This window comes from Frieseomelitta varia, unplaced genomic scaffold (genome assembly GCF_011392965.1).
Source record: "Frieseomelitta varia isolate USP_RPSP 00005682 unplaced genomic scaffold, Fvar_1.2 scaffold_387, whole genome shotgun sequence".
Taxonomy (NCBI): Eukaryota; Metazoa; Arthropoda; class Insecta; order Hymenoptera; family Apidae; genus Frieseomelitta; species Frieseomelitta varia.
Window position 1 is genome coordinate 18,192 of NW_025110131.1, and position 27,532 is coordinate 45,723.

The 27,532-nt window shown below is 35.7% G+C and overlaps 7 protein-coding genes across 11 annotated transcripts; 2 read left to right on the forward strand and 5 right to left on the reverse strand.

Moving 5' to 3' along the window:
* Nucleotides 1-3,892: 3,892 nt before the first annotated feature.
* LOC122531335 (protein artichoke-like) lies at nucleotides 3,893-14,151 on the reverse strand. Its single transcript, XM_043659156.1, has 6 exons — nucleotides 14,049-14,151; nucleotides 12,208-13,548; nucleotides 8,251-9,519; nucleotides 5,720-5,864; nucleotides 4,235-5,650; nucleotides 3,893-4,153 (listed from the first exon to the last, which is right to left on the reverse strand). The coding sequence occupies exons 2-5, from the start codon at nucleotides 13,534-13,536 to the stop codon at nucleotides 4,251-4,253; spliced, it is 4,143 nt and encodes a 1,380-aa protein (XP_043515091.1). The 5' UTR covers nucleotides 13,537-13,548; nucleotides 14,049-14,151; the 3' UTR covers nucleotides 3,893-4,153; nucleotides 4,235-4,250.
* On the reverse strand, nucleotides 8,099-10,383 carry LOC122531329 (protein artichoke-like). The gene is made up of 2 exons (XM_043659148.1): nucleotides 10,286-10,383; nucleotides 8,099-9,519 (listed from the first exon to the last, which is right to left on the reverse strand). Exons 1-2 carry the CDS (start codon nucleotides 10,286-10,288, stop codon nucleotides 8,245-8,247), a joined length of 1,278 nt encoding a protein of 425 aa, XP_043515083.1. The 5' UTR covers nucleotides 10,289-10,383; the 3' UTR covers nucleotides 8,099-8,244.
* Nucleotides 14,152-14,467: 316 nt separating the features above from the next.
* On the reverse strand, nucleotides 14,468-15,196 carry LOC122531334 (cytochrome b-c1 complex subunit 9-like). The gene is made up of 2 exons (XM_043659155.1): nucleotides 14,897-15,196; nucleotides 14,468-14,737 (listed from the first exon to the last, which is right to left on the reverse strand). The coding sequence occupies exons 1-2, from the start codon at nucleotides 15,032-15,034 to the stop codon at nucleotides 14,609-14,611; spliced, it is 267 nt and encodes an 88-aa protein (XP_043515090.1). The 5' UTR covers nucleotides 15,035-15,196; the 3' UTR covers nucleotides 14,468-14,608.
* Nucleotides 15,197-15,325: 129 nt separating this feature from the next.
* LOC122531326 (polyribonucleotide nucleotidyltransferase 1, mitochondrial) lies at nucleotides 15,326-18,384 on the reverse strand. Of its 3 annotated transcripts, none has more exons than XM_043659144.1 (7): nucleotides 18,258-18,384; nucleotides 16,988-17,899; nucleotides 16,734-16,907; nucleotides 16,477-16,670; nucleotides 16,223-16,380; nucleotides 15,834-16,145; nucleotides 15,326-15,753 (listed from the first exon to the last, which is right to left on the reverse strand). In XM_043659144.1, the coding sequence occupies exons 2-7, from the start codon at nucleotides 17,833-17,835 to the stop codon at nucleotides 15,364-15,366; spliced, it is 2,076 nt and encodes a 691-aa protein (XP_043515079.1). In that variant the 5' UTR covers nucleotides 17,836-17,899; nucleotides 18,258-18,384; the 3' UTR covers nucleotides 15,326-15,363. The 3 variants fall into 3 exon arrangements, with proteins under 3 accessions (XP_043515079.1, XP_043515078.1, XP_043515080.1); XM_043659143.1 differs by having other exon boundaries at nucleotides 18,134-18,340; XM_043659145.1 differs by having other exon boundaries at nucleotides 18,157-18,270.
* Nucleotides 18,385-18,473: 89 nt separating this feature from the next.
* Nucleotides 18,474-19,738, forward strand: LOC122531330 (complex I intermediate-associated protein 30, mitochondrial). The gene is made up of 2 exons (XM_043659149.1): nucleotides 18,474-19,114; nucleotides 19,198-19,738. The coding sequence occupies exons 1-2, from the start codon at nucleotides 18,765-18,767 to the stop codon at nucleotides 19,712-19,714; spliced, it is 867 nt and encodes a 288-aa protein (XP_043515084.1). The 5' UTR covers nucleotides 18,474-18,764; the 3' UTR covers nucleotides 19,715-19,738.
* Nucleotides 19,739-19,845: 107 nt separating this feature from the next.
* Nucleotides 19,846-21,704, reverse strand: LOC122531331 (probable cardiolipin synthase (CMP-forming)). 2 transcript variants are annotated; one of them, XM_043659150.1, is made up of 4 exons: nucleotides 21,247-21,704; nucleotides 20,531-20,875; nucleotides 20,213-20,470; nucleotides 19,846-20,134 (listed from the first exon to the last, which is right to left on the reverse strand). In XM_043659150.1, exons 2-4 carry the CDS (start codon nucleotides 20,861-20,863, stop codon nucleotides 19,868-19,870), a joined length of 858 nt encoding a protein of 285 aa, XP_043515085.1. In that variant the 5' UTR covers nucleotides 20,864-20,875; nucleotides 21,247-21,704; the 3' UTR covers nucleotides 19,846-19,867. The 2 variants fall into 2 exon arrangements, with proteins under 2 accessions (XP_043515085.1, XP_043515086.1); XM_043659151.1 differs by having other exon boundaries at nucleotides 20,531-21,029.
* A 407-nt stretch (nucleotides 21,705-22,111) lies between these two features.
* Nucleotides 22,112-27,532, forward strand: LOC122531328 (synaptotagmin-14). 2 transcript variants are annotated; one of them, XR_006307250.1, is made up of 9 exons: nucleotides 22,112-22,467; nucleotides 23,591-23,779; nucleotides 24,015-24,149; nucleotides 24,229-24,287; nucleotides 24,457-24,633; nucleotides 24,716-25,036; nucleotides 25,147-25,530; nucleotides 25,682-26,268; nucleotides 26,629-27,532. XR_006307250.1 is itself a non-coding variant. In XM_043659147.1 (8 exons), the coding sequence occupies exons 1-8, from the start codon at nucleotides 22,434-22,436 to the stop codon at nucleotides 25,892-25,894; spliced, it is 1,512 nt and encodes a 503-aa protein (XP_043515082.1). In that variant the 5' UTR covers nucleotides 22,112-22,433; the 3' UTR covers nucleotides 25,895-27,532. The 2 variants fall into 2 exon arrangements, 1 of the variants encoding a protein (XP_043515082.1); XM_043659147.1 differs by having other exon boundaries at nucleotides 25,682-27,532.

Here is a 27,532-nt window from a genome sequence, read left to right on the forward strand (position 1 = left end):
TTTAAACCTTTAGAAATACGTTTCACGTCTATGAAATATCTGACAAAAATTATAAATTGGCCATTTTGATTGCTTTGATAGTTCTAGCGTTGAAAGCTCTCGAAATTTTCCAGGATATCGGCCCGATCTCGTGATAAATTCCCGATCTGACAACTTCGGAGTCTCTCGTACGCCCCTAATTATTTTACAAGCACTATACATAGCCTCGCGTAACTTCCTGCAGGACATCTGCGTGTCTGAGCCGCCTTGAGCTCGTAAAATTGACTTGCACAAGGTTTTATCACTCCTACATAACGATAGTATTCGACAAACGCAGCGTTCCCTACGTTTCATTCCTCTTTCGACAACCTAAATGAAAAAGAAATCGTTTTCAATCGCCTCTAACCTCTTGCAACTGGTTTCGCGGACCATAACGAGTGACCGAGCCGCATACAACAATTCGTCGCTTTCTTTTTTCTTTTGAACTCGTCGATATGACAAAAATTATTACGAAGTAATAAACTTATTTATTATTTTGCCTGGGTTACGTTTAAATATATTTAAAACTGAGGGAACGTTGCGATTTGGGATAAAAAATTCTCGACATGCATGGCATGTCATTCCAATGCAAGAGGTTAACCACTTGCTCTGGCAACCGACTGCGGACCATAACGAGTGACCGAACCGTATACAACAATTCGTCGCTTTCTTTTTTAAACTCGTCGGTATAACATCACTAGGGTAGAAATTATTGAGAAGTAATAAATTTATTACTTGTTTTGCCCTGATTATACTCAAATATACTTAAAACTGAGGGAATATTACAATTTTGGAATAAAAAATCCTCGACGTGGGAAGAGGTTAAGATCAACCACTTGCTCTGGCAACTGATTGCGCTTTCTTTTTCTTTTGAACTCGGTCGGTGTAACATCACTCGATAGAAATTATTGAGAAATAATAAACTTATCGTTTTTGGTTACGTTTAAATATGTACTTAAAACTGAGGGAACTCTTGCAATTTGGGATAAAAAATTCTCGACGTGCGTGGTACGTCATTCCAGCGCAAGAGGTTAAGGTTCGCCGCTTGCGCTGGCAACTGATTGCGGACCATAACGAGTGACCGAGCCGTATACAATGATTCGTTTTTCTTTTGAACTAGGTCGGTATGACATCACTCGATAGAAATTATTGAGAAATAATAAACTTATCATTCGTTTTTTTTTTTTTTTTAACTCGGTCGGTATGACATCACTCACATAGAAATTATTAGGAAGTAATAAACTCATCATTCGTTTTGGGTTACGTTTAAATATATACTTAAAACTGAGGAAATGTTGCAATTTGGGACAAAAAAAAAAAAATTCTCGACGCGCGTGGCACGTCATTCCAGCGCAAGAGGTTAATGGCCCGTCAAACGAACGATCCTTAAATGGAAAAAACATTCTTTTCGTTTTTATCGATGTCCCTTTCAACTCGTGGGATCTCGACCTCCACTTCGTATTTTCTCCTAATGTACTCCTCGCTATGGTTGATAAAAGACACTCGGCGACAATGCTGGTAATCCGCGGGGGAGCGTCTGATAAATACAACGCCACAGGCTCTTTCTTCTTTTAAGCTGTCCCGAGCAACGACGGCCTTGTATCGTTGCAATCGAGATCTTTGCTCTATCTACGAAAACGACGTAGCTCCATCGCTTCTTGCGATTGTTACGAATTTATCATATCAGAGTGGAAGTTTCATGGACAGAGGGGGGGAGATTGAACAAGAGTGTGCTGTCGCCCATTAACCCGTGATAGCCCATTCGATATACTTTATCATGGAGTAATACAATGGCTCACGAATGTTAGTGTTGCGAAAAGGAAAAACACGAACACGAAAATTCATTTTCATTACTTCAAAACTATTAATAATATAATTAATTTTAAATTATTACCAAAATATATTTTTATTATAAAACTTTATTTAATTATATTATTAAAAATTATATATTTATATATATAAATTTATATTTTAAAATAAAACTTTTAATTAAATTTAATTCCATTTAATATAAATAAATAATTTTATATAAACTAAAATTAAGATATGTGAAATTATTGGAGTATTATAGTATATTGAAATTTGAACTGATTTTTTTTTTTCTTTAAACAAACCGATCGCCATAATGTTAATGAAGCAGTCCAGAACGTGAGAATTTTGGAATTTAGTTGAAAGACAAAGTTCCTTTATGATCGTAAATTAATAATTTAATAATAATTTTATTAATTGATTCATCAATTAACGATAATGTTAATAATTTAACAATGTGTTAACTTTCTTACTTGAAGATTTATGTAATTCTCCAATAATCTCTTGGTGTATCGCTGTATAAGATCGCCTTAAGATGTAAGAATTTTAAACTGAAGATCGTTTATTTTAACAAACGCGCGATATTCATATTATTTTCTTAGTTTCGTGTTTCTCATCGTTAGTTGTACAATTCCTATATCGCGACTGTCGTCGTTCGTAACCATCGTCGCCATCTGCATAGAACTATGGAACGAAAGCAGTTCATCGAATCGATAAGTCCTGGTTCGGAAAGATCGAAACAAAATATTCTCCCTCGAACCTTTAGTCAATGGTGTGAAAAAAAATGAAGATTGAACTCGACGTAATGCCTTGAAGCATCATCAAATAATTGATTTTTCGCCTGATTCGTTTTCCAAGTCGATATTCTAGAACAGGGTGACAAGGAATCTCGTGCAATGTCACATCTAGTCTGTGTTTGGTTAATGCTTCTCTCGGGGATTCCCCTATGTATCGTGTGACGTCATCGATATTCAGCAAGAAAATTCCTCGCAAATGAACTTTTGCTGACAGACGTTTATCACTGAAATGTTACAAATCGTTTGTAATATTCCTTGGAATACATTTTCTAAATTCTAAATGAGATATTTGGTTAGTTTATTCAATGCCATATTTTTCTATTTTAGAGCAAGGGGACAAAAAAGTCTCGTGTGATGTCGTATCTAGTCTGCGTTTGGTTAATGTTTACTTGGTATAATCTCGGGGACTCCCCTACGTATCGTATCGACGTTACCGATTCAGCAAGAAAATTTTCGTACAAATGAACTTTTGCTGACAGATGTTTATTACAAACGAACTTTCATTTCCTCGTAACATTTCTTGGAGCACGTTCTGCAAATTCTGCAAGATGTCGTTGTTTGGTTTGAAGTTTATTCAATGCAATATCAAAAAATCCTATAAAAATATAGATCTTTTACGTTCTGATCTTGTAAAATATAAATGTAATGTTGTGTCACAGAAATATGTTATGAATATTTTTGGAAATCTGACCTTTAATTAAAATTAGGCGCCAATTTGCATTCGCGATTTTAATTGCACAGGCTTTTAATGAAGAAACGCTCGTTTCGAAGAAATCTTTTAGAAGCGATAAACTTTTTGAAGGCTCTAAACATTTCCTGACGCAGAAATGATTCCAAACTTCTGAAAAGAGAAATCTATTGAATTAGGGGACTAGGGAAGGCGAGAGACGCGTTACAATCTAAATTAAATTCACACAAGTAAAGTGTACAGATTTGTAAAATAATTGACACGTCGAAAAAAAAAAAAAAAGGAAAATTAGAAAAAAGTAAAATTCAAAATTCATTAGAAAACTTCTTTCGAAATGCAGAATATTTCCAAAAATATCAAACTTCGATCTCCAATGAACGAATGACAATTGAATCAAACCAACATTCGAAGGTTCAGAACATTTATGTATATTTTTCGACATCTCTCGATTTTTATCGACAGATCTCAATGGTTCGAAACGCGTCGGATAAAATGTAAATATAACACGATCGACGTACAGCTGATGTTTATTTCATTTCATGTATTTATTTCATGTATTTCATGCATTTATTTCATATATGGTTTACACAGTACAAAAGCGATCAAATATCATTAACATTGAATTGAAACGTTAGTAGCGAAGTAGTGGTAATATATCAATGAATATGCGGTTAGTAAAGTATCAAGAAGTAAAAAAAAAAGAAGAAGAAAAAAAAATATTTCGAATCTTCTAGATCTCCCGTAACGCAGACAGATCACGTTCGACGCGAATGACGTTCCTTCCCTGTTGAAAACAGTCCCAGTTCCCTGGTCGATGGTGGAAGAAATCGTACGAGAAATCCTGGAAACCAAAGATTAAAAGTCTGAATGAGACAAGAATGAGACGGCGAGACGGAAGAAGAAACTCGCGGGAAACACCTACCTCGAGATTGCTGATCCTAATACTGAGATGCATCATTATCTGTATCATCTAAGTCATCGGTGTTAACTATGTCATCGCTTGTTTCGCCTAAACTCTCGATTGACACCCTGTTCGTTAACTCTGATCTCGCGTCACGCTGCTTCAAATGTACCTGGAAATTGTAATACTGCACGACCGAGAACGGATTGTCCTCGAGGTGTAGCTCGAGCTCCTTGAACGAGTTCTTCTTGAACAGATCGTCGATGTCGTCGATGCTGTTGTTCCTAAGCAGAAGGACCTCGAGTGATCTCGAGTTGAATATCAACGACGTCGGCAGTATCGCGATCCGATTGTTCGACAAGTCCAACGTTTTCAGGTACAACATGTTCACGAAATTATTGTCGATCATCGAGATGTGATTGTTGGAGAGGTTCAGCGTCTCTATGGACGTGAGTATGCTGTCGCAGAGGTTCATCACCTCGTTTATCTGATTGTGGCTCAGGTCCAGGTACTTCAAGTGATTCAACGAGCGTGTCTTCGGGTAGAAACGCAGCTCGTTCCACGATAAGTCCATCCTTTCGATCTGCGTCACGTCCTTGAACGCGTCCTCCGATACCATCCTGATGCCGTTGCGGGACGCGGCCAGACTCCTCAGCTTCTTCAGCCCCTTCAACGACAGCGACGTCTCCCCGTTGCAATTCTCGTTGCACAATTCCGCTATTCTGTTCCCGCTAACCTGCAGATGCTCGATACCACTCGGAAGGTTGTTAATCGTGCAGAAACAGCCATTGTCCTGCAGGTAGAGGTTCCTCATGGCCCTCGGCAGGTTGACGAGGAAATCGAACGACTGGAGCTTGTTCCCTGACAGGTCCAACCAGTTCAAGATGGGCGCGAACTTGTCGAGTTGAATGTGCACGCGAGTGATACCGTTTCTTCTCAGCGACAGGTATTCCAGCCTTGGCAAGTGTTCCAGCATGTCTCGGATGTTGCCATCGTCCGTGGTCTCGTTGACGACGTTGTCGTTTATGACCAAACGCCACAACGTCTCGTGATAGTGGAACCACAGCAGTTTGTCGGTGCGTAGCTTGTTGCCGGACACGCTCAGAATTTCCAGCCCTTTCATCGAATCGAACGCCGTATCCGAGATTTCCGTGATCTCGTTGTCGTCCAGATACAGCTCCCTCGCGTACGTCGTGTTAACGAAGAAATCCCCTATTCTTCGCAGGCCCATGCCAGTGAAATTCAGAACGCTGTTCGCGACGCAGTATTGAAGGGGATTCCCCACGGATGTTGGATTTCCCGTGGCAGGATTTTCCACCTCCGGATAGTATCTCACGCCATAGCTTCTCCTCTTCCCGACGAAGATCGATGGAACATGATTTCCAGACAGCAGCGGCACGACGAACGATACCACCCACAATCGCGCGAACAGCATGTCTGCAAACAAGGTGCAGGAGGAACGGTCGTTCGATTATTCGAGATCGATCTCGGGCGGTGAACTTACCCTTGGCGGAGGGAACCAACAGTCGAGGAGAGTGTCTGACGGACGTCTGTTTGCTTCAGCGCGTATCACCAACTTGCCACCTTCTGATCTGGATATTTTCATTTGTTGCTTTATAACGTGGCGATAATCCTCGTGAAATTTAACGCTCTAGTAGGCCTCAGGACTGTAAAACCTTCCGCGAGACCCTGTGCCACGCTGCCGCCCCCTCGTCATTGTTGCTCGTCGGGAGGGCAAGCTCGCGCAAACGTATGTTTCTGCAGAGTGGAATGAAAGATCCATTTCCCATTTTCCGTGTTTCGAGATTAGCTTTGAACGTTAAGTACTTTGTTGTTAGTAACAAAAGAAGTATTAGATCCGTGTGAAATCGTCGGATTTTTGTGAGATTTTATCGTGCAATTTATTTTTCGACGTTTCTGCAACATTGTTTTCGACTTTGATCGAATGTCCATGAGCCATTTGCATCGATTTGCTTTTTAGAAGCGATAATTCTCTGAATCACAGGGAGGCCCTGTCTTTGAACAGAGAAGCTTCTCCCTGATACAACAGTAATTCCAAACATACGGAAAGCTGAAAATCTGACTATCTCTCTAGCGATGGTGTATAAGCGAGAACTTCGTAAGCTGACTCTGAAAGTTTCTGTACACTGATTCGTGAAAAAGCGAATCAATCCGTGTCGATTTAGAAAGAAATAAAATTCAAAGTTCGTAAGAGAAAAGAAAACGCGAGAAACTTTCTAAAAGGCAGTTTCGTGCGAACATAATCTAATAATTATCGGTAATCTGTACACGCACGCGCGCGATGAAAGATAAAATTAGGAAACTAACATTTCCTTCGTGAGACTGAGCTTTCCCTACTCGGTTCTCCGTGAAATATGGCAACGGGAGGAGTTTCGAGGGTGACTGGAAACACAGGGTGATGGATCCCCTTCGTTCGTCACTTCATTCAGGCGAGATCGTGCATGCATCGTCCCGCGAATGCTATCTTCCTCTGTTCAGATTACAAGGATATACAATCCCGAAAGATATTTGAATGACGATAGTATATCGGCGTGGAATGTCGTGCTCGTAGATTTTCTGTCTCTACCGCGATAACGAATAATTCTCACTGCGCGATTTTTTGCAGAAACGGCAGAACCGTCGTGCAACTACGCTGATCTACTGAAAAATTGTCGACGGACGCGAGCAAACGAGCGAATCTGATAATCGAAATCCAAACGCGCTCTTTCGTAACATGTGCATAATATATATATATTCAGGTAACTTTTGACATTGACCGAGGAGATAATCAAAGTCCAAGGAAAGACAGAAAGATTATACGAAAATATTCGCACGCCGGATGGAAACATCGGTCGATGTTTTAAACTGTTGTCACGTCGTGAAACAGAATCAAGTTTTGGCCTCATTGTTACAGAGTTATACATTAAAAAGTAAATTTATATAATTATTATTAAAGTATATATAATATATTTTGTATAGTATATATATATATATATACTTATACTTTAATATAATTATAATAATAATTTAATATAATTTAATTTAATTTATTTAATATAATATAATTTAATTAAATTTAATATAATTATAATAATTTAATATAATTTAATTTAATTTAATTTATATTATAAAAATTTAATATAATTTAATTTATATTATAATTATTTTAATTTAGTTTATATTATAATTATTTTAATTTAGTTTATATTATAATTATTTTAATTTAATTTATATTATAATTATTATAATTTAATTTATACTATAGTAATTTAATATAATTTAATTTAATAATTTAATATAATTTAATTTAATAATTTAATATAATTTAATTTAATAATTTAATATAATTTAATTTAATAATTTAATATAATTTAATTTAATAATTTAATATAATTTAATTTAATAATTTAATATAATTTAATTTAATAATTTAATATAATTTAATTTAATATAATTTAATTTAATATAATTATAATAATTATAATTATAATAATTATATTGTATTAAAAATAAAAGGACGTCAAGAAAATCGCAAAATTTCTCTTCCGACTTCAACGTTTCTTTTCCAGGAAAGGAATAAATAGTCATCCTCCATGTTTTCAACGTTATCGCTATATAAAAACATTTTATAATCCTTATCGCTATATAAAAACATTTTATAATCCTTATCGCCCGAGCAGTACAAACAAACTTTACATTACGACGGCTAAATTAAACAGATTGTCATTCGTATTAGATTTAGTCTATACACACGATATGCGACAGTTTTATGTTTTGCGAAATATTAACGATTACGTCAATTAATATTAATACCAAATATTGGAACTCTTAATGCTCGAAAGATTCTTAGATTATGTACGACGCAAGGAGAGGAAAAGAAACAGATTTGAGCTTTTAGAATTTATTGCAACAATCTGACAGTGATGAATAATAAATAATAATGCGACATATGAATATACGATACACTTTCGATGTGATAATTACAATTGTCGTTGTACAATGAAGTGTCATGTTAAATCGTATAATACTGTTCAAACCATATACACGGTGCATCGTTTTGGTACCAATCGCACAATATTTTGATTTAAATCTATGTGCGTGATGTTGTTACTTTTTATGTACAGGTCTCTCAAATCCACAAAATTGTGGATCTGTACATTTTCCAAGCTTACAAAATTGTTAAACTCTAAATTTAAATATTTCAACATCGGCATGCTTCTATGCCACTTCGAAGGCAACGAGTTCAATTTGTTATGCGATAAGTCTAAATACTCTAATCTGTCGAGTTGCCACCACTCAGCCACGTCGATGTTATCGATATTATTTCCTTTTAGATTTAACATTTTTAACGAATTCGTCATGAAAATGTCCGTCATGTTGCTAATTAAGTTGTTACCCAACGACAATGTCTCGAGTTTATTCAAATGATGTACTTCGGGCAGAGTTGTCAATTTATTGTTGTTCAAGTTCAAATATTTTAACAAAGGCATGTGCTGCAGCACGTCAAATGTAACCGAACGAATTTCGTTGTGAGAAATGTCCAGCACTTGTAACGAAAAAATAACGGGCATCTCGCTCAACAAGCAATTCGACAACGAGAGAATTTTTAAACTTTGATAGTTTGGATTTATCCAAAAATACTTGAGAGGATTTTCGTCCAAATATAGCTCCTCTATGTTCCCTGGCGCGTCCATAACAAACTCGTCAATTATGTTTCGTTCTAAGTGAAAATTTCTCAAGTTAAATGCATTGTCAGCTATTGCACTTGTGTTTACCATTTGTATATAATTGCTGTCTGATAAATAAGCCGTTGCTATTTTCGGGAAGAATTTCATCCACGAAAGAAGCAATTCGTGGTTTAACCCCTTCCACGATAGAACCTCTACGTTCGGCAGACGTATTTTCAATTCTTTCGTTAGCAAATTCGAGTCTGTTACTTCTGCACTCTTTTGGAAATCGAAAATCAGTACTTTCAAATTTTCATGTTCGATCTCAAGATCGTCGATCGAAATACTGTTCCCAGCGAGATTCAAGTATTCCAAATTTGGCGTTTCGTCAAATATATGTCTTCCTACTTCTCTGATTTTATTCTCAGGCAAAGAAATCGATCTTACTGAATTACTCCGGACCATTCCCTGCGGAATGTTTTCTATACCAAGCCCGGCTAAATTAACACTTTCGACGTCCGAATATGTAACATACAATTGTTTGTCGATGTAATCTATATCTTTGAAGTCTTTCGAAATAAGACTTAATCTAGAGCACAGCGCCCTAGTGAGAATCAGAGTAAAAACTACAATTGTTCTCTGAAAAAGAAAAAAAAAAAAAGGAATTCGTTTATGATAGCAGTAAACAAGAATGTTCGTATCGAATATTCAGGGTGTTTCGTAACTTGTGGGACCCACTTTGGGAGCTGATTGTACGCCTAAGAATAATGGAAAAAAGTCATATAAATATATGTCCTATCTGTCTTTATGAGATATATTGAATTTTATAAACAGAGCAAACTCTAGTAAGCTAGTTTTACCAGGGATGGTACATTCAATTTTCATAATAATCATAATTGGGATGAAGAAAACNTGCATGGCCTGCTCGTTCTCCGGATTTGAATCCATTAGATTTTCATTTGTGGGGACATTTAAAATCTATTGTACACGCAACGTCGATTGAACGATGCTGAAATACTACGAAATAGAATAGAGCAAAGCTTCCGACAAATTCGAGAAACACCAGGAAACGATAGAGAGAGTAACCAGATGAATAACAAGACGCGTGCAGGCTTGTCTTCAAATGCAAGCTGGTCATTTCGAGCATCTTTTGTAAAAGTAATTAAAACAGAAAATTCATTATATCTCATAAACGAAGACAGATAGGACGTATATTTATATGACTTTTTTTCATTATTTTTAGGCGTACAATTAGCTGCCGAAGTGGGTCTCACAAGTTACGAAACACCCATACATAAATAGACAAATGGAGACGTCGCTTCAACGTACGACTATTTACTTCGTGAAATGATGAATTTGATATGTCAAATTGAAACAGAAGGAGAAATAATCATTTAATACGTACCATGATTTGATATTAATTTCTGCTCTCGTCGCTTAAAGATTCTGACAAAAATGATTACGAACTGCGTCCCGATCGCGACGTCCCGTCTTTTATATGCATAACGGCATACGTCAACTTATTTCTATCAATATGGTTACTAAGAACGATAAATTTATCGTTTATAAAAATGAATGTGTCTTTCATGAACTTCATCACTGTAACGATGAATCGCTATGAATCACGTACTGACTGCAACGACGACTCATTCATTAACAAAATAACGATAACAATATCCCACCCTTGCCCAAAACTCCGATAAAACAAGTATAAAAGGGCCATCCCCAAACTCCTCAAGTTCCATTACATCAACTATAAACGTAAGTCTTTAAAATTATTGTATTATTGTATTAAAGTGTAAATGAAAGCTACGCTGGAATGCTACGGTATTCCGACTTATTTTAAAAAGTAGTTCTATTCAAATCCCGCGTAACAACCACTGTGCGTCTAGAATAAGATGGTGCTCTTACAGATGCAACAGAGCATAACGTTGTTTCTTGGTTCCGGTTGGACCAAGTCGACCGGTTTGTACGTTCGTGGAATAACGTTGATAAAACATTATTCCTCGATTAGTAAGATCGATTAAACGAGTACCGCGAAACCGGATGTAAGAAGAAATATCAGAGGGTTAGTCTCCTTCCAGACAGAGATATAGGTATCGCGATACGCGTGCGAGATATATGTTTGGAAATGAGACATAAATGGTATTGCTTTCAATACGTTGACTGCCACGACTAAAGATTTTTTTCCTCGATGGGACCGTGATGATCATCGAAGTGTTTCAAATGTTCTCAGAATAATTAAGATAAGGCGAATATCGTCAACTGACTATAGCTAACTAAATAACATTATGAGATTAAAAGTGCACTGTTCGAGAATTAAAGTTAATTATAAAACGCTAAAGAATTATATATTTATTTAAATTGTATTATTAAATAAATATGTACATTATTAGAATTATACGTTTATTCAAAATTATCGCAATCTCCGCAGTATGTAAGCAACTAATTTTGTCCAATTTTTAATATTTTTCGAGCCATGATTCGCAACACTTTTTTTTTTTTAACAACATACATTTGTAAAATTTTCGTGCTTCTTTCTTTTGCATTTTATGGCACAATCTTTCTCGGGCTGTTATGTTTGATGGCAGCTGGTGCTTAGATAATTATTTTGTTATACTTGCACAAGAAAACATTCAATAATAGTTATCAAGAGTAGCCAAGATCACAGTGGTCACCAATAAGATAAACTATGGATAAGGGAATGATCTTATATAACCATATTTGTGATTTTGTTATTATAAGCATATACTTATACTTACATGGTTATTAATAATGAAAATTCTCTTGTACATGTCATAAATTTAGCAGTCATTGCGTCAACACTTTTACCTATACACGCAATGCAATTTAAATTACATCTAAAAGCTGAAGCAACGCTGTAGGATCTTTCTGAGTGAATTTTATATACATATCAGGAGAAAAATAAAGCGATATACATTATATATAAAATGAGTTTTGTATTAAAAATTACAATATTTTTGTTTACATTTAACGTTCAATACACACAACTTTTGAAATCACTTGAAATGCAAAACAATTTCACAAAATACAAATGCAAAACAACAAAAAGAGATTATTCTATTTCGTTCTGTATTTACGAGTAAGCAGAAGAGTAAGCAGAAAAAAACGAAGAATGCTGCATCTTGTTGAGCCTCGAGCCTTTTATCAATCATTCTTTCTTGGCATGAAGATATAAGCTTCACCGATATGTTATATCTTTAATAGTGGATGGAAATAATATTAAAACTTCATCTTCCCGATAAAATTATTTCGTTACATTCCTCGTTCTTCTCCTTACTTTTTATAGAATTCTATAGATATTCAGTATAAATATTTTCTATGCATATTTTCATTATCACATCGCACTCCAGGTCTTGGTTCAATGTTCAAGAAAATCGTCATTTCCGGCAACATTACGCTTCCATTAATGTATATTAAAGGGTTCCGTTCGAAGTGTAATCGCGTGACGGGAAAATTAGAATCATAAAGCACCGATTCCAACGAAGTGAATTTGTTCCCCGACAAATTTAAATACCGAAGCTTCTTCGTGAATTGATACCAATATGGCGGCAAGTGACTTAAATCATTGTCATCTAGATACAATTCTTCTAGCAACTTTTGATTTTCAAACGAATTCACGTAGATGTTCCGGATCGTGTTCCTGCTTAGAAATAATCTTCTTAAATTGTTCAGATTGTAAAAGCTGTCAGTCGTTATATTGATGATGCGGTTGCAATTTAACGAGAGCGTGGTTATATTTAAAGGCACTGAGATGGAAACGGCGTCGATCGAATTACCATCTAATGCAAGAACCTCCAGCGAGTGCAGATCTTTAATCATTTTAAAGTCAAAATCCGATAGATAGTTGTAGGAAAGGTTCAAGTCTCGGAGATTGAATAGATTTTCGATCGAGTTGCTGCTGATATATTTGATTTGATTGTTCGTTACCGAGAGATTCACCAAGTTTTGCAACGGTGTCAAATCAACGTGGTGATGATTTAATGTGTTGATGTTATTATTGTCCAACCTTAACGACAACAGATTGTTCAATTTCTCAAATGAAAATTGTGAAATTCCGTTGTCGCTAAGATCAAAATACTGTAACATGGGTGGTAGAGTCAGGGATAAAGGGGAAGAAATTTTGTTCCCAGAGAGGTTCAAATGTGTCAGATTTGGAAGTAGATTTTCCAATAGATCACCTTCCACAAGGATGTCAGATATAGAATTGTATGATAAATCCAAATATTCAAGTTCAGGATACTTGTTTGATATTATTATTTCTTCTTCCGAATAGTAATTATGTCGATGATCTTGATGACCGAGATTTAATATCTTCAGGTGTGAAATATTGCCAAAAGAGAATAAATTACTTTTAGAGATACGATTTCTTCGGAGGTCAAGATATTTCAAATTTGGTACGTTCGCAAAAGATCCTTCCTCAATATTAACATTATCACTCCTTATGACAATACATCTTAGGGTGGAAGATACGATAGAGTTTCTATCAAACTTTACAGAGTCACTGTTCAATATTAATATTTCATTCTCGCAGATATTTGCCAAATCTGCCAGCTCAATAGCTTCAATTATGAGTGACAAGGAAGTTAATACTATTGTGAGAACGATCAACGGCTTGGTGTATGCTTCCTTCATGGTGAAGGATTTCTGAAAGTATAATATGATATTTCACATTGTTTTTCTTAAAAAAAAAAAATAAAATAAAATAAAAATGAAAGCGAAAAAGCTGCGTCACTTGTTAGAAATAATATTGAAGCAAAATTAACAGTACAATAGAACGTCGATACATTAAGTACAATTAACTACATTAAAAATAGTGAATCAATAGTAAATTTCAAAGTAACTTAAACAACAAAAGAAATTTTCGTTTACATAGAAGTTTGAAAGTGGCATAATTCGAGTTGTGTACGTACAAATAGATAATCGGTGTTCTACTATAAATTGCATAAATTAACAATAAATTAACAATAGTTCATAACAATTTACTCATAATTTTTAGCGAACAATTTTGTTAACAGTAACAATATAGAATACTGAGACAAGCACTATTTAAATTCAACAAAACAACGTAAATTAACAAGCTTTTTTAATTGTTATAATGTTATAACATTGCCAAACAATAATTTCACTTGTATTCACATACGTACATCTATTTGACAGCTTGTAGTCTTCTGCCTGTCAATCGGAATAACTTTGAACACTGTCAAGTAGAATTACTTATATACGTATATCGTTCTACTAACGTCTCTATCTTTTATGCTGTGAAAAGAGAGTTGAGTTGAACTGTGTAAGATAACTAATCATATGTACATACAATTTTTTTATCTTTATTTAGCGTAAACTCTGCAAAGCTGATACATATATCACTTCACAAAGTTAAATTATAAAACAAATTTTTCTTTGAATATTGTCGGTTTGCAAGACTGTTAATATATATGTAAATTTGTACATATGCAAATACGCGAGGAAAACTATATTACCTTACCTTATATAAGAAAACTATGATAATAATAAATGTCATAATGCGTGAGAAACTTAAACAGCCATTTGGGCTTTTATTCTTTATTCTATTCTATTCTATTTCTTCAAGTCTATTTTATTCGGAATTTATTTTATTAATTCAGAAGCTATTTTCATTAAGAAAATCTCTTTTCTTATTTATTGTGAATAACAATTTCTTCGTTGTGTGAACAAAGTATAAAAATATTCAGTCTTCTTTCGTGTCTTCGTTAGGTATTTCTTCTAAATCGGATGTTCTTTCCTCGATATATCTTTTTTGATAACTCTGTGTTTGTGGTAGATTATCGTATTTATGTTTTATGTGTGTCCAAAGTCTCTGCGGATAATGATAAGGTAAATTCAGTTAATTATATAATTCGCTTGATAAACACGTAAAAGTAGCTTGGAAATATATTTATTTTTAAATTCTCATTACTCTGCAATAACTTATCAAACGCTTTATAATCAATTTTATGGGAAAAAATCAATAGCATACTCCTTCGTTTATCCATTCAAAGATCTCCTCACAAGCGTGATCGTAAGCTCTCTCAAAAAATACCGACGTGACAACAATACTAAGAATAAAGCTAGATGTCCGTTTAAAAATGTAACGATAAAGAAAACGAGAAATCATTTTGAATATCTTAACTTTAAAGCACTTTCAATATATTTGTCACTGTAATCGGAGGAGAGGAAAAAAAGAAATGAAATCTATCCAACTTGAAATGAGTAAAATATCAATTGGGTCGATTGAGAACTTAATTGATTCAATGATAATTTGACACTAATAAATAATACATATTTAATATTGTATGAAAAAAATATTATTTATATTATTTAAAATAATATAAATATTTTGAACGAAACAATTATGGAAAATAATTTTTTATTATCATTAATGTATAAACAAAAATTATTACATTTACATCTTACAAATAATATAAAAAAATATAACAATTATTTTTAATTTTCAACAGTATTGTAATCTTTTTCAAAAAAGATTGGACCTTGCAACACTTTTCGAGATAATCTAATGTGTCCATTTACAGGATCTCGTCCAAAATATTTCACTTTTATTTCATCTCCAACATTCAATCCAAGTACACTAGGATGATGAATTTTACGTTGATCCAACTGCGAATTAGGTAATAATGTTGGTATCATGTTGGGATATAATATAACCATAACTCCAGATTCACGAATTTCAATTATTTTTGCTGTGTAGATATCACCAAATGTCAAAACTGGTTCCACCTTTTTTTCTAGAATCTCAGTTATCATATTTTTGGCTTCATCCATAGCATTTTGATTGGGCGCAAATATGGAAAACGTTATATTGTCTTCTGAATATATCTATAAAAGAGAATATAATAGATTAACTTCTTTTGCAATAAAGTAATTGATTAAAGTTTCTATTTCCTTTTTAAATTTACATTAACTCCAGTCTCGTAGAAAATATTTTTTAAGTTCATTCCTCCAACTCCAAGAAATTTCCCTCTTTGATGCACGGGGATTTCTATAGTATCGACTACAGGTTTATTCGTTTTTTTCTTGTGAGATGTAGAAGACAATGTTGTATTCATGATAGCAATAATTCGATTTTTGGCGATATGTGCCTTTTCAATAGTTTTCATTGCTACTTTTGAAGGAATACCCGCTACTTTTACATCGACTTGCAAAGCGGTGAATCCTTTTTTCGTACCCGCAATTTTAAAATCCATGTCTCCAAAATGATCTTCTATACCCTGTTCATATAAAAAAATCAAGAATTAACTTTTGCATTTTGCAAATCATATTTGAATATTAATCAATATGAAATTACTGATATATCAGTTAAAATTTTATAATCTTCATCGGTTAATTGAGTAGTAGGATTAGATATCAATCCCATAGCTACACCAGCAACGGGAGATAATATTGGAACACCTGCATCTATCAATGCTAGACTACCACCACAAATAGAAGCCATAGAAGATGATCCTTTAAATGAAGCAAAAAGTATTTAAATTACTAGTTATCTACTATTCTTTCTTTTGCCTGTTCTTTTTCCTTTCTTTTTTCACTTAAGCAACTCACCGTTAGATTCTAATACCTCGCTTGTCAGTCTTATAGTAAACGGATAATCTTTTGGTATAATTGCTTGCAATCCTTTCTCTGCTAATGCTCCATGACCAATTTCTCTACGATCAATTCCCGTAAGTTTACCCGTTTCATTTACAGCATATGGTGGAAACTCATAATGTAGGAAAAAATTTTTTTCTTTTAAACCGCTGCAAGAAATGATATTTATTCATACTGAATAGATATTTGAAAAATATTAATAAATGAACTACCTAGATAGCATTGACATGGTATCCAGTTTAAGAGAATTTTCTATACTGTCAAGAGTTACCGTACACAGAACTTGAGTTTGTCCCCGTTGAAAAAATGCAGAACCGTGAAGAGGCTCAAATAAATTAATCTGGCACTCTATATTTCTCAGTTCGTCTAAATTACGACCATCACATCTAAAATCGTTTAACTTGTTATATTTATTTCTATGGATTAATAGTCATAATTAAATTTCTCTTATATAAACGAAAGTTACCTTTTATCTGTTTCAAATATTACAGATCTGAAAGTTTCCTTAGTAATTTCGCTAAAAACCTTTATAGCATCTTTGATAAAGTCTGAATCACGATTTGTTATACTTTTCAACAATGTGTTTCTAAGATTAGAAATAGCATCGTCTCGTGAAACTTTATCATAGGAATGACAATTGAAAATTGTACGTAATTTATCTTCTGCAAAATTTCTTACAAACGTTTTCACGTCACTGTTTGATTCATTGTGTTTAACAATTTTCAACTTTGGTTTACCAATTTGCTTTTGCAATTGCGTTATAGATTCTATAATTGTTTGACATTCTTTAATGCCTATTTTTATTGCTTTTCGAAGATCTGGTTCTAGAATTTCATTTGCTGTACCCTCAATCATAACAATTAAATTTTTGGACAAACATGACAGAACAAGGTTTAGTTTACTTTGTTGAAGCTCACGCTTTGAAGGATTAATTATATATGCTTTGTCAATTAGACCAACTCGTACAGCTGCCACAGGTCCAGTCCATGGAATATCCGAAATGCTTAAAGCTGCAGATGCAGCATTAATACATAACACATCCGGATTATTAATTCCATCAGTAGCTAATAAATTACATACTATTTGGGTTTCATAACAATATTCTGGATCAAATAGAGGCCTTAAAGATCTGTCTATTATTCGGCTAATAAGGATCTCATAATCTGTATAACCTATTTCTCTACGGAGAAAATTCGTTGGTATACGTCCAATAGCAGAGGCTTTCTGCCTATAGTTTACTGTTAATGGAATCACAGTATCATCACAGGGCACATTTTTTCTAACTACAGTGGTCATAACTGATGTATTGCCCATTGAAGCAATAACACTCCCAGATGTAAATCGTGCATATTTTCCAGTTGATAGTGTAAATGTTGAGCTAAAGAAATATTTGAAATAAATAATAATGGTCATACGATAATGTATTTTATTTAAATAACTATATTACATCATAACTATATTGTAATAATAAATTATCATAAAATAATGTATTTTATTTAAATAACTATAGTACATATTTTCATAACTATATTTATATATGTAACATTAAATATCAAAATGTAATAAACATATACTATTAACGTTTAGGTTAGAAAACATGTGACATGCTTACTCATTAGATAGTTTTATGTTTACACTTTCTACAGCATCACTCGACATAAATTTTATGTGAAACGCATTTTTAGTTTTGTCATGATTTTTCAAGAAAATTAAATTTCTATTGTTTAATAACTTACTGTGTCTGAACAGTACCATCCTTATATTACATTGAATTGGTTTTAACTTTGAACGTACTCATAGTTGCCACCATTTCGAAAAGAAAAATTCTATCATACTAATTTTGTTGTTAATTGCTATGTCTGACTGTATTTTATTTTCATCAATAAGCATTAATTTTTCTTTTCGATGAAATTTTTCAAATTGCATCGAAAAGAAAAATTTCAATTTGCATTTTTGCAATTGATGACAGATAGTGTACATTAATAGTTAATTAAGGATAATTGAACTTCTTAATTCTGTTGAAAGTGATAGTAAAAAAAAAAAAAGAAAAAACAATGGGAAGGAATATAAAGTTAAATTGATTTTTGATCAAATTGAAAATTTTATTTATGATACGATTTCGTACAGTAATTCACCCGATTCATACTACACTAGTTGGAATTTTTGTTATCTCTAATACATATATGAACTATCGTATTTGACAAAGTTACTATGTATTTCGGTTCAACTGTGAAACAGAAAATATGGAAAAAATCATTTTTCGTATATTAAGACCGCATTGTAGAAATTCTCTGGTAATTAAACGAACGTTTTACGAACAGTATAGATCATCGTATCCGGAAATATATGACAAAAAACCTGAATCACCAAAAAATTTAACCTTTTTACAACAATGGCGAAACTCGTACGATCTTTTAAAGAGTGAAACCAAATTATTTCTCGAAGAACTAAAAGAGGGATTTTATTTACTTCCGAAAGATTTCGTAGTTGATGAAATCGATACTGTATGGAAATTTGATGGAACTCAAAAATCGTTAGATCAGTGGATCGTAAATTGTGACAAAGACTATCATCATGGTTATTCAACTGCCAAGTAACTGTGCCATGCTTTTCACGCTATTTTATTTAAAAGTTCGAGTTGAGGAAATATTCCAATGAAAATGTTAACACTTTCAGATTGGAACTATCATCTTTTGGTACTGGAATATTTCATGGTATACTAGATACTCGCGTACCCAAAGATGGAAAAACAACACATGCTGGATACTGTAACATCACCTCGATTCAAAAATTTAAATCTTTCGGTCGACGAGATTATTACAATTGGGTTAACTATAACGAACTTGTTTTACGAATTAGAGGAGATGGTAGGTGTTACATGTTAAATATTCTACAAAAGGGGAATATAGATCTAACGCAATACGACTGTCATCATTATGTTATGTACACAAGAGGTGGTCCATATTGGCAGGTAGTTAGAATTCCTTTTTCAAAATTTGTATTTAATACAAAAGGAGAGGTTAATGAAAATCAGTATCCTGTGTGCGACGCTCACATTACGAATTTTGGAATTACACTTGCTGACAAAAGGCCAGGACCTTTCAGATTAGAAATTGATTATATTGGAACTTGTTACAATACGAATATCCGCGAAGAATTTGCATACGAAACCTACAATGTAGATAGAACTTAAATGAAAATCTTCTTTACAGAGTGATCACAAAATAAAAACAATATTTTTATTAATTTAATTTATGTACATTGTAAATATTTATATAACATTTATTATGGTGAATAATAAATTTAGAAATAATAAGCAATATATTGTGGTCATTAATACATACATTTAATGAGATGACTTTTTTGAAGTTTTTTTCCTTAATAACTTATACGTGTTTCTTGATATCAAATAACTTGCACCACCTGCTAATGTTGTTAATGCTGTTATATAGCAAGAAATTTTTAAAGCTGGATGATTTACAAAATGAAAGATAGGTGCAGCTAATGTTCCAGCAACAAAGGACAATTGAATAGCAGTATTAATTTTACTTATATATGTTGGAGCCAATTGTGCTGTTGCATATGTAGGATCAAAATATTTGGCCAAAGTTTTCTGAAACATATTTTAAGCGTATATAAGTATAATCAGTAAAATATTTATCTGTCCATAATGTTTTAATTTGATACATACTGGGGGAGGTAAAGATTGATATCTTATGTAAGAAGCAGCTGAAACCAACATAATGTCTCTTGCAACAACAAGACACGTTAAAGGAATAGGAACCAATCCTACCCAGGCCAAAGATAGGAACAATGTACCTACAAGTAACTTATCTGCAACAGGATCCAGAAAACTACCAAGCTTAGAAGCTTGGGATGTCCATGTACGTGCAATCCATCCATCTGCTAGATCACTAAACCCAGCAATTATTAACAGCGACAATGCTATCTATAATATGAACATAATATATAATGAATAAATATACACTTAAATGTTATAACGTTTTACCTGGTAATCTTGTGATAAAATTAAGTAACTTAAATATGGTGATGTTAAAATTCTTCCCACACAAAGAAAATTTGGTATTGTCCAGATGTTTTCTTTCTCAATAATTACTTTCACTTTTCGCTTAGTTTGTTTAATGTCTTGAAGTACTCGCAATTTGAATGTTTTACTTTTACTGACATTTTCTCTTTTGGTGATGTAACTTTTATGACGGTTGTTAATTCCATTGGAGAATACTCTTGCATGATGCAATAAATATTGTTTCAAATATCTCTCTAGCCAATATCTACTTGAAATTGTGGATTGTTTGAAACATAATATTGTAAATTGGCTCATAATTGTTTATTCCTGTTTTTAAAATGATACAATGGATGTCATAATAGATACTATCGATATGTAGTCAATAAAAAGGTTGTTTCACATTAAGTTATATTTTATTGCAAAATTATATATTATGTAAAACACGAGTCAAGCGAGATTTTGATGTTAGTTTTCATAAAATCTAAAATTATTTGAAAACAAATTATCAAAATGAAATGTGATTATTTTCTTGTTATAATAAAGTGAAAATTACTAATAATCTGCTTAATTTTGTATAATAAACTTGATTTAGATTAATAACAAAAAATCTTTGTAATAACAAGATTTATTGAACGAATTTACAAAAAAAAAAAAGTTTCATCTTCGAGGTTATGTTGTCCAATAAATATGAAGCTTACCTGATAAATTAAATATCTTTTACTTTTGCGTATTACGTAAGAAAAACTGAAACTATGGTTTTTCGTAAAAATAAAAGAAAAATTAGCTACATCAACATCAATTCTACTATGTTTATTCATAATCCTATTTCAAAATAATTTTATCAGCATATCATTGCAAGTTTCGCAATGGAGGGGGAACTTTCCTATCAATTCCATCTCGATTAACGAAATGAAATGAAATTAATGCGCCAACTATTTAAAATGCCTAATCACGAGAAAAACAATTTCACAAAACATTTCTATTTCCTTAATGAACGAATTTATGTACATGTTTATAACATATTGATTATCAATAATGAGAACCACCGTCGTTTTTCAATATTCACGCTTAAGTTCGTTCTTACACTAAAATAATAACTGTGGACAGTAGTTTTTGCAACGAAAAATTGCTTTATATTGTTTTGTATGTCATTTATAATTTCTTACATTAACTTTTCTATTCGTAAATAACACGGTCGTTTATTCGTAATCGATAATGTCAGTTCTTTAATTAACTCACTTCCCAAGTGTTGTATGCAAATATAGTCGCATCGTTTCGACTGAATAATTAAGACGAGAGTACATATTTAATAATTTAAAGATACAGTCAAAGGGACAATGTACAACAAAAGAGAAACATGAATTCCAAGATATTTGTTCGTTACGTTCGTTATATACCTGAATTATAATATCGAGAAACGTCGTATCATTTTATAGAGCCCAAAATAGTTGCGTTCTCGCTATGATCGATCAATAGGGTTGCGTTGTTGGAATGAAAAAAAAAAAAAAAAAAAATGTGACACGTACAAAAATTTAATTACGAGTTTGTGTCAGTGCAAATGTAAATAGTGGAAATCGTCTCTAAATGAGAATCCCTGCTGGGAGAGAATTTTCGCCGTAAGAATGCGTGCTCGCGAAGCGCGTGCGCACAGCTGGACACGGTATTGCAGGCGCACGACTCGACGAGCAACAGAGTGCTGTGTACATCCCCGCCCACGTATTATTATTCGACTGTCCTGTAACCACGCTTCTTGGTGATCGTGAACAACCACGAGTATCGGACAATTTCGCATCGTGTGGATGATGAATTCGTTATTCGCGGGATACGTACCGCGGCCTGTCGACAGAACCACGTAAGAAGGCTTTAATGTGACACAAGGGCGAGCATGATTCTGGCAGGATCAGACCATTTTCTGGCGGGTAAGTCCACTATCTTCTACTTTCTCTATATCCCATTTAACGAATTCAACTGTTCAGATGCGAGCTGGTACATCTTGATACACTTGATGCACAACGAACCTTATAAATATCGATGATCGTGCGTCAACAGCATTTCTTCCCGACTAGAATCTTGCTAAAATCTAAATAGGACACGCGTTGCCGTCGTGCACCCCCTTTCGTCGTTTATCCGTCACCTAAATACATCACGGCGTTTCCAACAGTTCCCGGTCTCGAATCATCCGGGAGTGATTCAATCTTCGAAAAGTGTGATCCTCGATCGCTATCTTCCAATACATCATCAACAAGATCCTCGTATTAATTGTGTATCGTTCTCTTTCGAGCAATCGGGAATTATTCGAACGATTGATACGTACCACGGTTTCCGCATTGCGCAAATTAAAATTATTTTCAAATACGTTGCCTTGAGTTTCGTCCTGTCGTTTCTCTTCTCGCTCCTCCCCCTCTCCCCCCACCACCACCCACCATCTCTCGCTGAAGTGCAATAAAATAACAAATTACGACGGCTCGTTACAGCCGAATGCGTGTGCGTGTGCGTGTGTGTGTGTGGTGATATCGTCACACATATCGTTAATCGTCGTCGAAAATCAAAAATATTCTCGTTCAGTCACAATATCACGGCAGCGGTTTGCGTGATAAGAGAAAAGCGGTGGTTAATTATTCCAGGTCATTACGACGTGATCGTATCGCTGGCTGTTTTAACGCGTTCGATACATCAATGACACGTACGGCCACCGTTCGAGAGAAAGATTTAATCTGTATATGGGTGAACGCCTTTTCACCGTGGTCAATAAATAACTCGTGCCTTGACTGTACCCTTTTCGATCATGCTTTTTGCATCCACGGGACCTTCCTTCCGCGTCCGTTCTGTCGCATCCTCTTCTTCTTCTTCTTCTTTTTTTTTTCTCTTTTCTTTTTTCTACCGTCGCGACTCTTTTCGTCCCACGTCCTTCTTCACATCTCCTTCTCTAGCAGCTGGGCCTTTTTTCATTTCTGATCGACCATTCGTCGAACGATAAATAATACACACGACGACTCGTTTATATTCCAACTAGTCGTTCTCTCACGATCGATCGACTTACAGTACCTGTGGAAGCGACAGCATTTCTGGGTGCCGTAGCTGGCTTCGTGGTCCTCCTGTTGGCTCTGTTCTTGTACCTGTCGCGCAAATGGTGCTTCACACCGCCATCCACGACCACGCTCTTCGGCGGCGTTTGCGTGCCCCTCTGCGAGTCTAACAACGTCTCCACGTCGCAAATTGCAAAGAACATAGGTAGGTTGCTCGCATTCGACCCACGATCCTGTTGTATCGAAATTACACCGGCAGATTCAGAAGCAGCCGCGATTCTTTTTTTCCTTTTTCGCGACGTCCCCTAGTAGCTTTGTCAGCTACTTTTTCTTTTTTCTTTTTTTGTACCTGAAATCAAAAAGAACCAAGCCTAGCAGAATTAAGTGTTAACGTACGATTTGAAAATGAAACTTCCCCCCCCCCCCCCCCCCCCCGGCAGGGAAGGCATTTTCCTACTCGGATCCAGAGACTAGCTCCGATTCGGAAGAGGACGTCCTTCGTCGATTGAACTCGCATTCTCATCCACCGCCGGATACTTTGACTATCCAAGCGGAGGATGGACCGACCATTCTGGGTTAGTATCCTCTCATCTACCTGCCACTTTTCTCATTGATCACCCTTCGCTTCTAATCGATCGCGCGTCGCTGTTTCAGACGCTGGCACTACGTCCAGCAGCTGCACGGAAGAACACTCGCCCACTGATCAACAACAGGTGAATGAAAAGAAACTGCGTTGGTTCACGTCCTCTTGCTCGTTAATGGCTCATTCGTATCTTATCGTTACAATGACGATCATTCGTTCGCGATCATTTTACATTCTCCCAGACGAATTTTTCTCGAACGAGTCGAGTTTGAAGTGTATCTTTTCGTTCCGATGCGCAGTGCGTGGTAGAAGTCGGCGCCTCCGGTATCATTCTCGACAGCAGGGAGCAAGAGGTGGAGGTGGAGCAAAATGGTTCGACCACCAACGACGTTATCACAACGATGGGCACTATCACCGAGGAAGTGGGCAGCTTGGAGGTCGCTTTCCTGTATGACGCACCGATGCGCGAGATGACGGTTCGCATAGATTTCCAATCGAGCGAACACGAAAGTTCACGAGAGTACAAATCGAAACCGACCAACTCCCCGTTGTTTGCAGGTTCACGTGCTTCAAGGACGAAATTATCCCGAGGGTATAGGCGGCAGTCAAGTGCGACTCGTGCTGCTACCGTCGAAGAAGCAACGCCGCAAAACTCGAGTGCGCCAGGGCACGTCTCCGCAGTACATGGAGAGTTTTCTACTTCCACGCGTGAATCCGGAGGACGTGAACGCCATGGGTGTACGCTTGAGAGTGTATCTGTGGGGCGGAAGGATGCGACGGGAGAGATTACTGGGCGAGGCCAGGGTCTCCTTCGATCAGATCAATCTTCAGCTTGAAACAACACTTTGGTTAACGTTGCAGCCTCCACCTTTTTCTTCGGTAAAAGCATCTGCACGCGCAGTCTTGTTCTTTCATTGGTTTCTTCGTTCTCTCTCTCTCTTTTCCCTTCTCTCGGAGTCAGAAGAAATAAATGAGAATAAATTTCGCAGGTACAAGATTGGGGAACAACCAGTAGTTTGACTCGTAGCGACTCCACGGGATCACAGCAGTCGGTTCAATCGTACGCGTCGCCTACGGCACGCGTGCCAAGCTACGCGTCGCACATTGTACCTCCTTACGGCAGTAGTATGAAGGGCGGAAGCGTGGCGGAGATTTTGATAGGCTTGGCGTACAATGGAACGACCGGGCGTTTATCGGTAGAAATAATCAAAGGGTCTCACTTTCGTGGCGGCGGTGGAAACGACACGAAACCACCGGACACGTACGTCAAGCTGGCTCTTGTGGACAGCAACGGCCACGAGATGGAACGGTCGAAAACTGGCTTGAAACGTGCTCAACCGAATCCTCTGTATAAGGAGACGTTTATATTCCAGGTACAGTCGTAAATTAATGAACTCTGGATCTGAACACTTTGATTGGAAAAAAAAAGTAAATCCTTCTCTCTTTCGATTATAATACTATTAATTATATTTGGATTATAATAATATTAAATGGATTAAATACTTGCGACGGTGGTTGATTTAGGTTGCTCTGTTCCAACTTGGGGACGTAACTCTCTTTTTATCGGTGTACAATCGACGAAGAGGCGGAATGGGCAGGAAAGGAAGAGAGATGATCGGTTGGCTCAGTTTGGGATTGAACAGCTCCGGCTCGGAGGAGCTTCAACATTGGAACGATATGCGGGCGGCGAGACAACCGACGCAGGTCCAACGCTGGCATTCGCTGTTGCGCCCCTGAAACATACGATCACGAAAGAGTTCCTGTCACGGAGACACGTTTCACGATGTTGTTGACGATAACGATATGGTTCGACAGATGGAACACGGCGCAGAGAAACACGGCCGCTAATCGCGCGGGCCGTTATTACATTACGACTGATCGTGCAACTGAATTTTTCAAGACAATTGCGGCTGCTCTCTATTGGATGCCGTCTGTAACTGCCCGAACAGAACACAGAAGTCAATATGTCGATCTGTTGATCCAGCTGAATCAGAGCTGTCACATAATTTTAGTACTCTGGTAACTGAGTTTAAAACTCTATCGATGTACCAAGTACATTCCCTTTTTGATACGCCGGACGGAGTTGAGGGTGTTTTCAACATACATATTACGTATGTATATTACATAAAAGAAAAAAAAAAAAAACAGAGAAAGAACGTAAATACGCGATACGCATACATACATACATACATACATACATACGTACGTACATACACAAGTATATGTACACGTTCAAGCACTTACTTACACACACACTTCGATTACACATACATACATACATACGTACATACACGCGCGTACTTACACGTACACAAACTATGCAAACACGCATTTTATCGGTCCCAAAAGTCGTACAAGAACGTATATATATTAGCTGATGGACCGCGAAACCGACTTCGATTCGATATGTGCCTGACAATGAGCCAACTTTAATCGTTTATTTTTTACTTTGTGCCTTTCACCCTTTTTAGGCCGCGTGTCCGCCGACGGAGAATCGTCGTGGGATACCCAGCCAAGTCGAGAGCCCATTATGAACCGCGATCCTCTAATCGTTCTCCTTTGGACGAGCTAAACTAAGCAAACGTAACTTTTCCTCTCTCGGCTCCGCGACACTTTCAACGGGACATTCGATTTGCAGTGCTTGTTCGTTCGAATCGATACCACGGATCTTGGTGTTTCGATCATATGGTTCGAGAATGGATTGATACGTGCGAAACGAATTAACCCCTTGGCTGCGTGAGGTAAATACATATGTATATAAGGGGACAGTGAACAACAACGTTTCCAACAGAGAAACTTAAGGCTGTACGAACAATTTTTTTAAATTTCCACATATAATGTTGCATATATCTGGCTTCTTTTCTTCTTCGTTTCTTTTTCTCTGTGTATTATCGTTCACGAATACGTGTACATTTCTTATTTGACGTTAACCTTGGTAGCATTGAACGTGAAAAGCACGACAGATAATTTTTGTAGCTCATTTCGTGTCGTATTCTCTCGATACGTGATACCGACGTGCTTACGCACGTTACCATACGTAGCTCCTAACTTTGCGAACGTTTTGCGTATGCAGGATATCGATTAATTAATTAGTAGCATCGAGGGGTTACGGTTAATCGATGGGGGTATAAAGGGGAACGTGTACGAGGACAGATTCACAATTCAACGACGCACAATAAACTCGCAAAACGCACCTCGTAAACGCAGATGTGATCGTAGAGTTGATATTACTATTAAACTAGTAGTATATTATATTATCGTGGATGCGGTTATAGGTTTTACGTAGAAATGTTTTTTCCACGCGTTTATATTAGAGGGAATTGGATACCGGACGAGGCGGGCGACTGATTAACGGATAAAGAAACAAAACAAAAA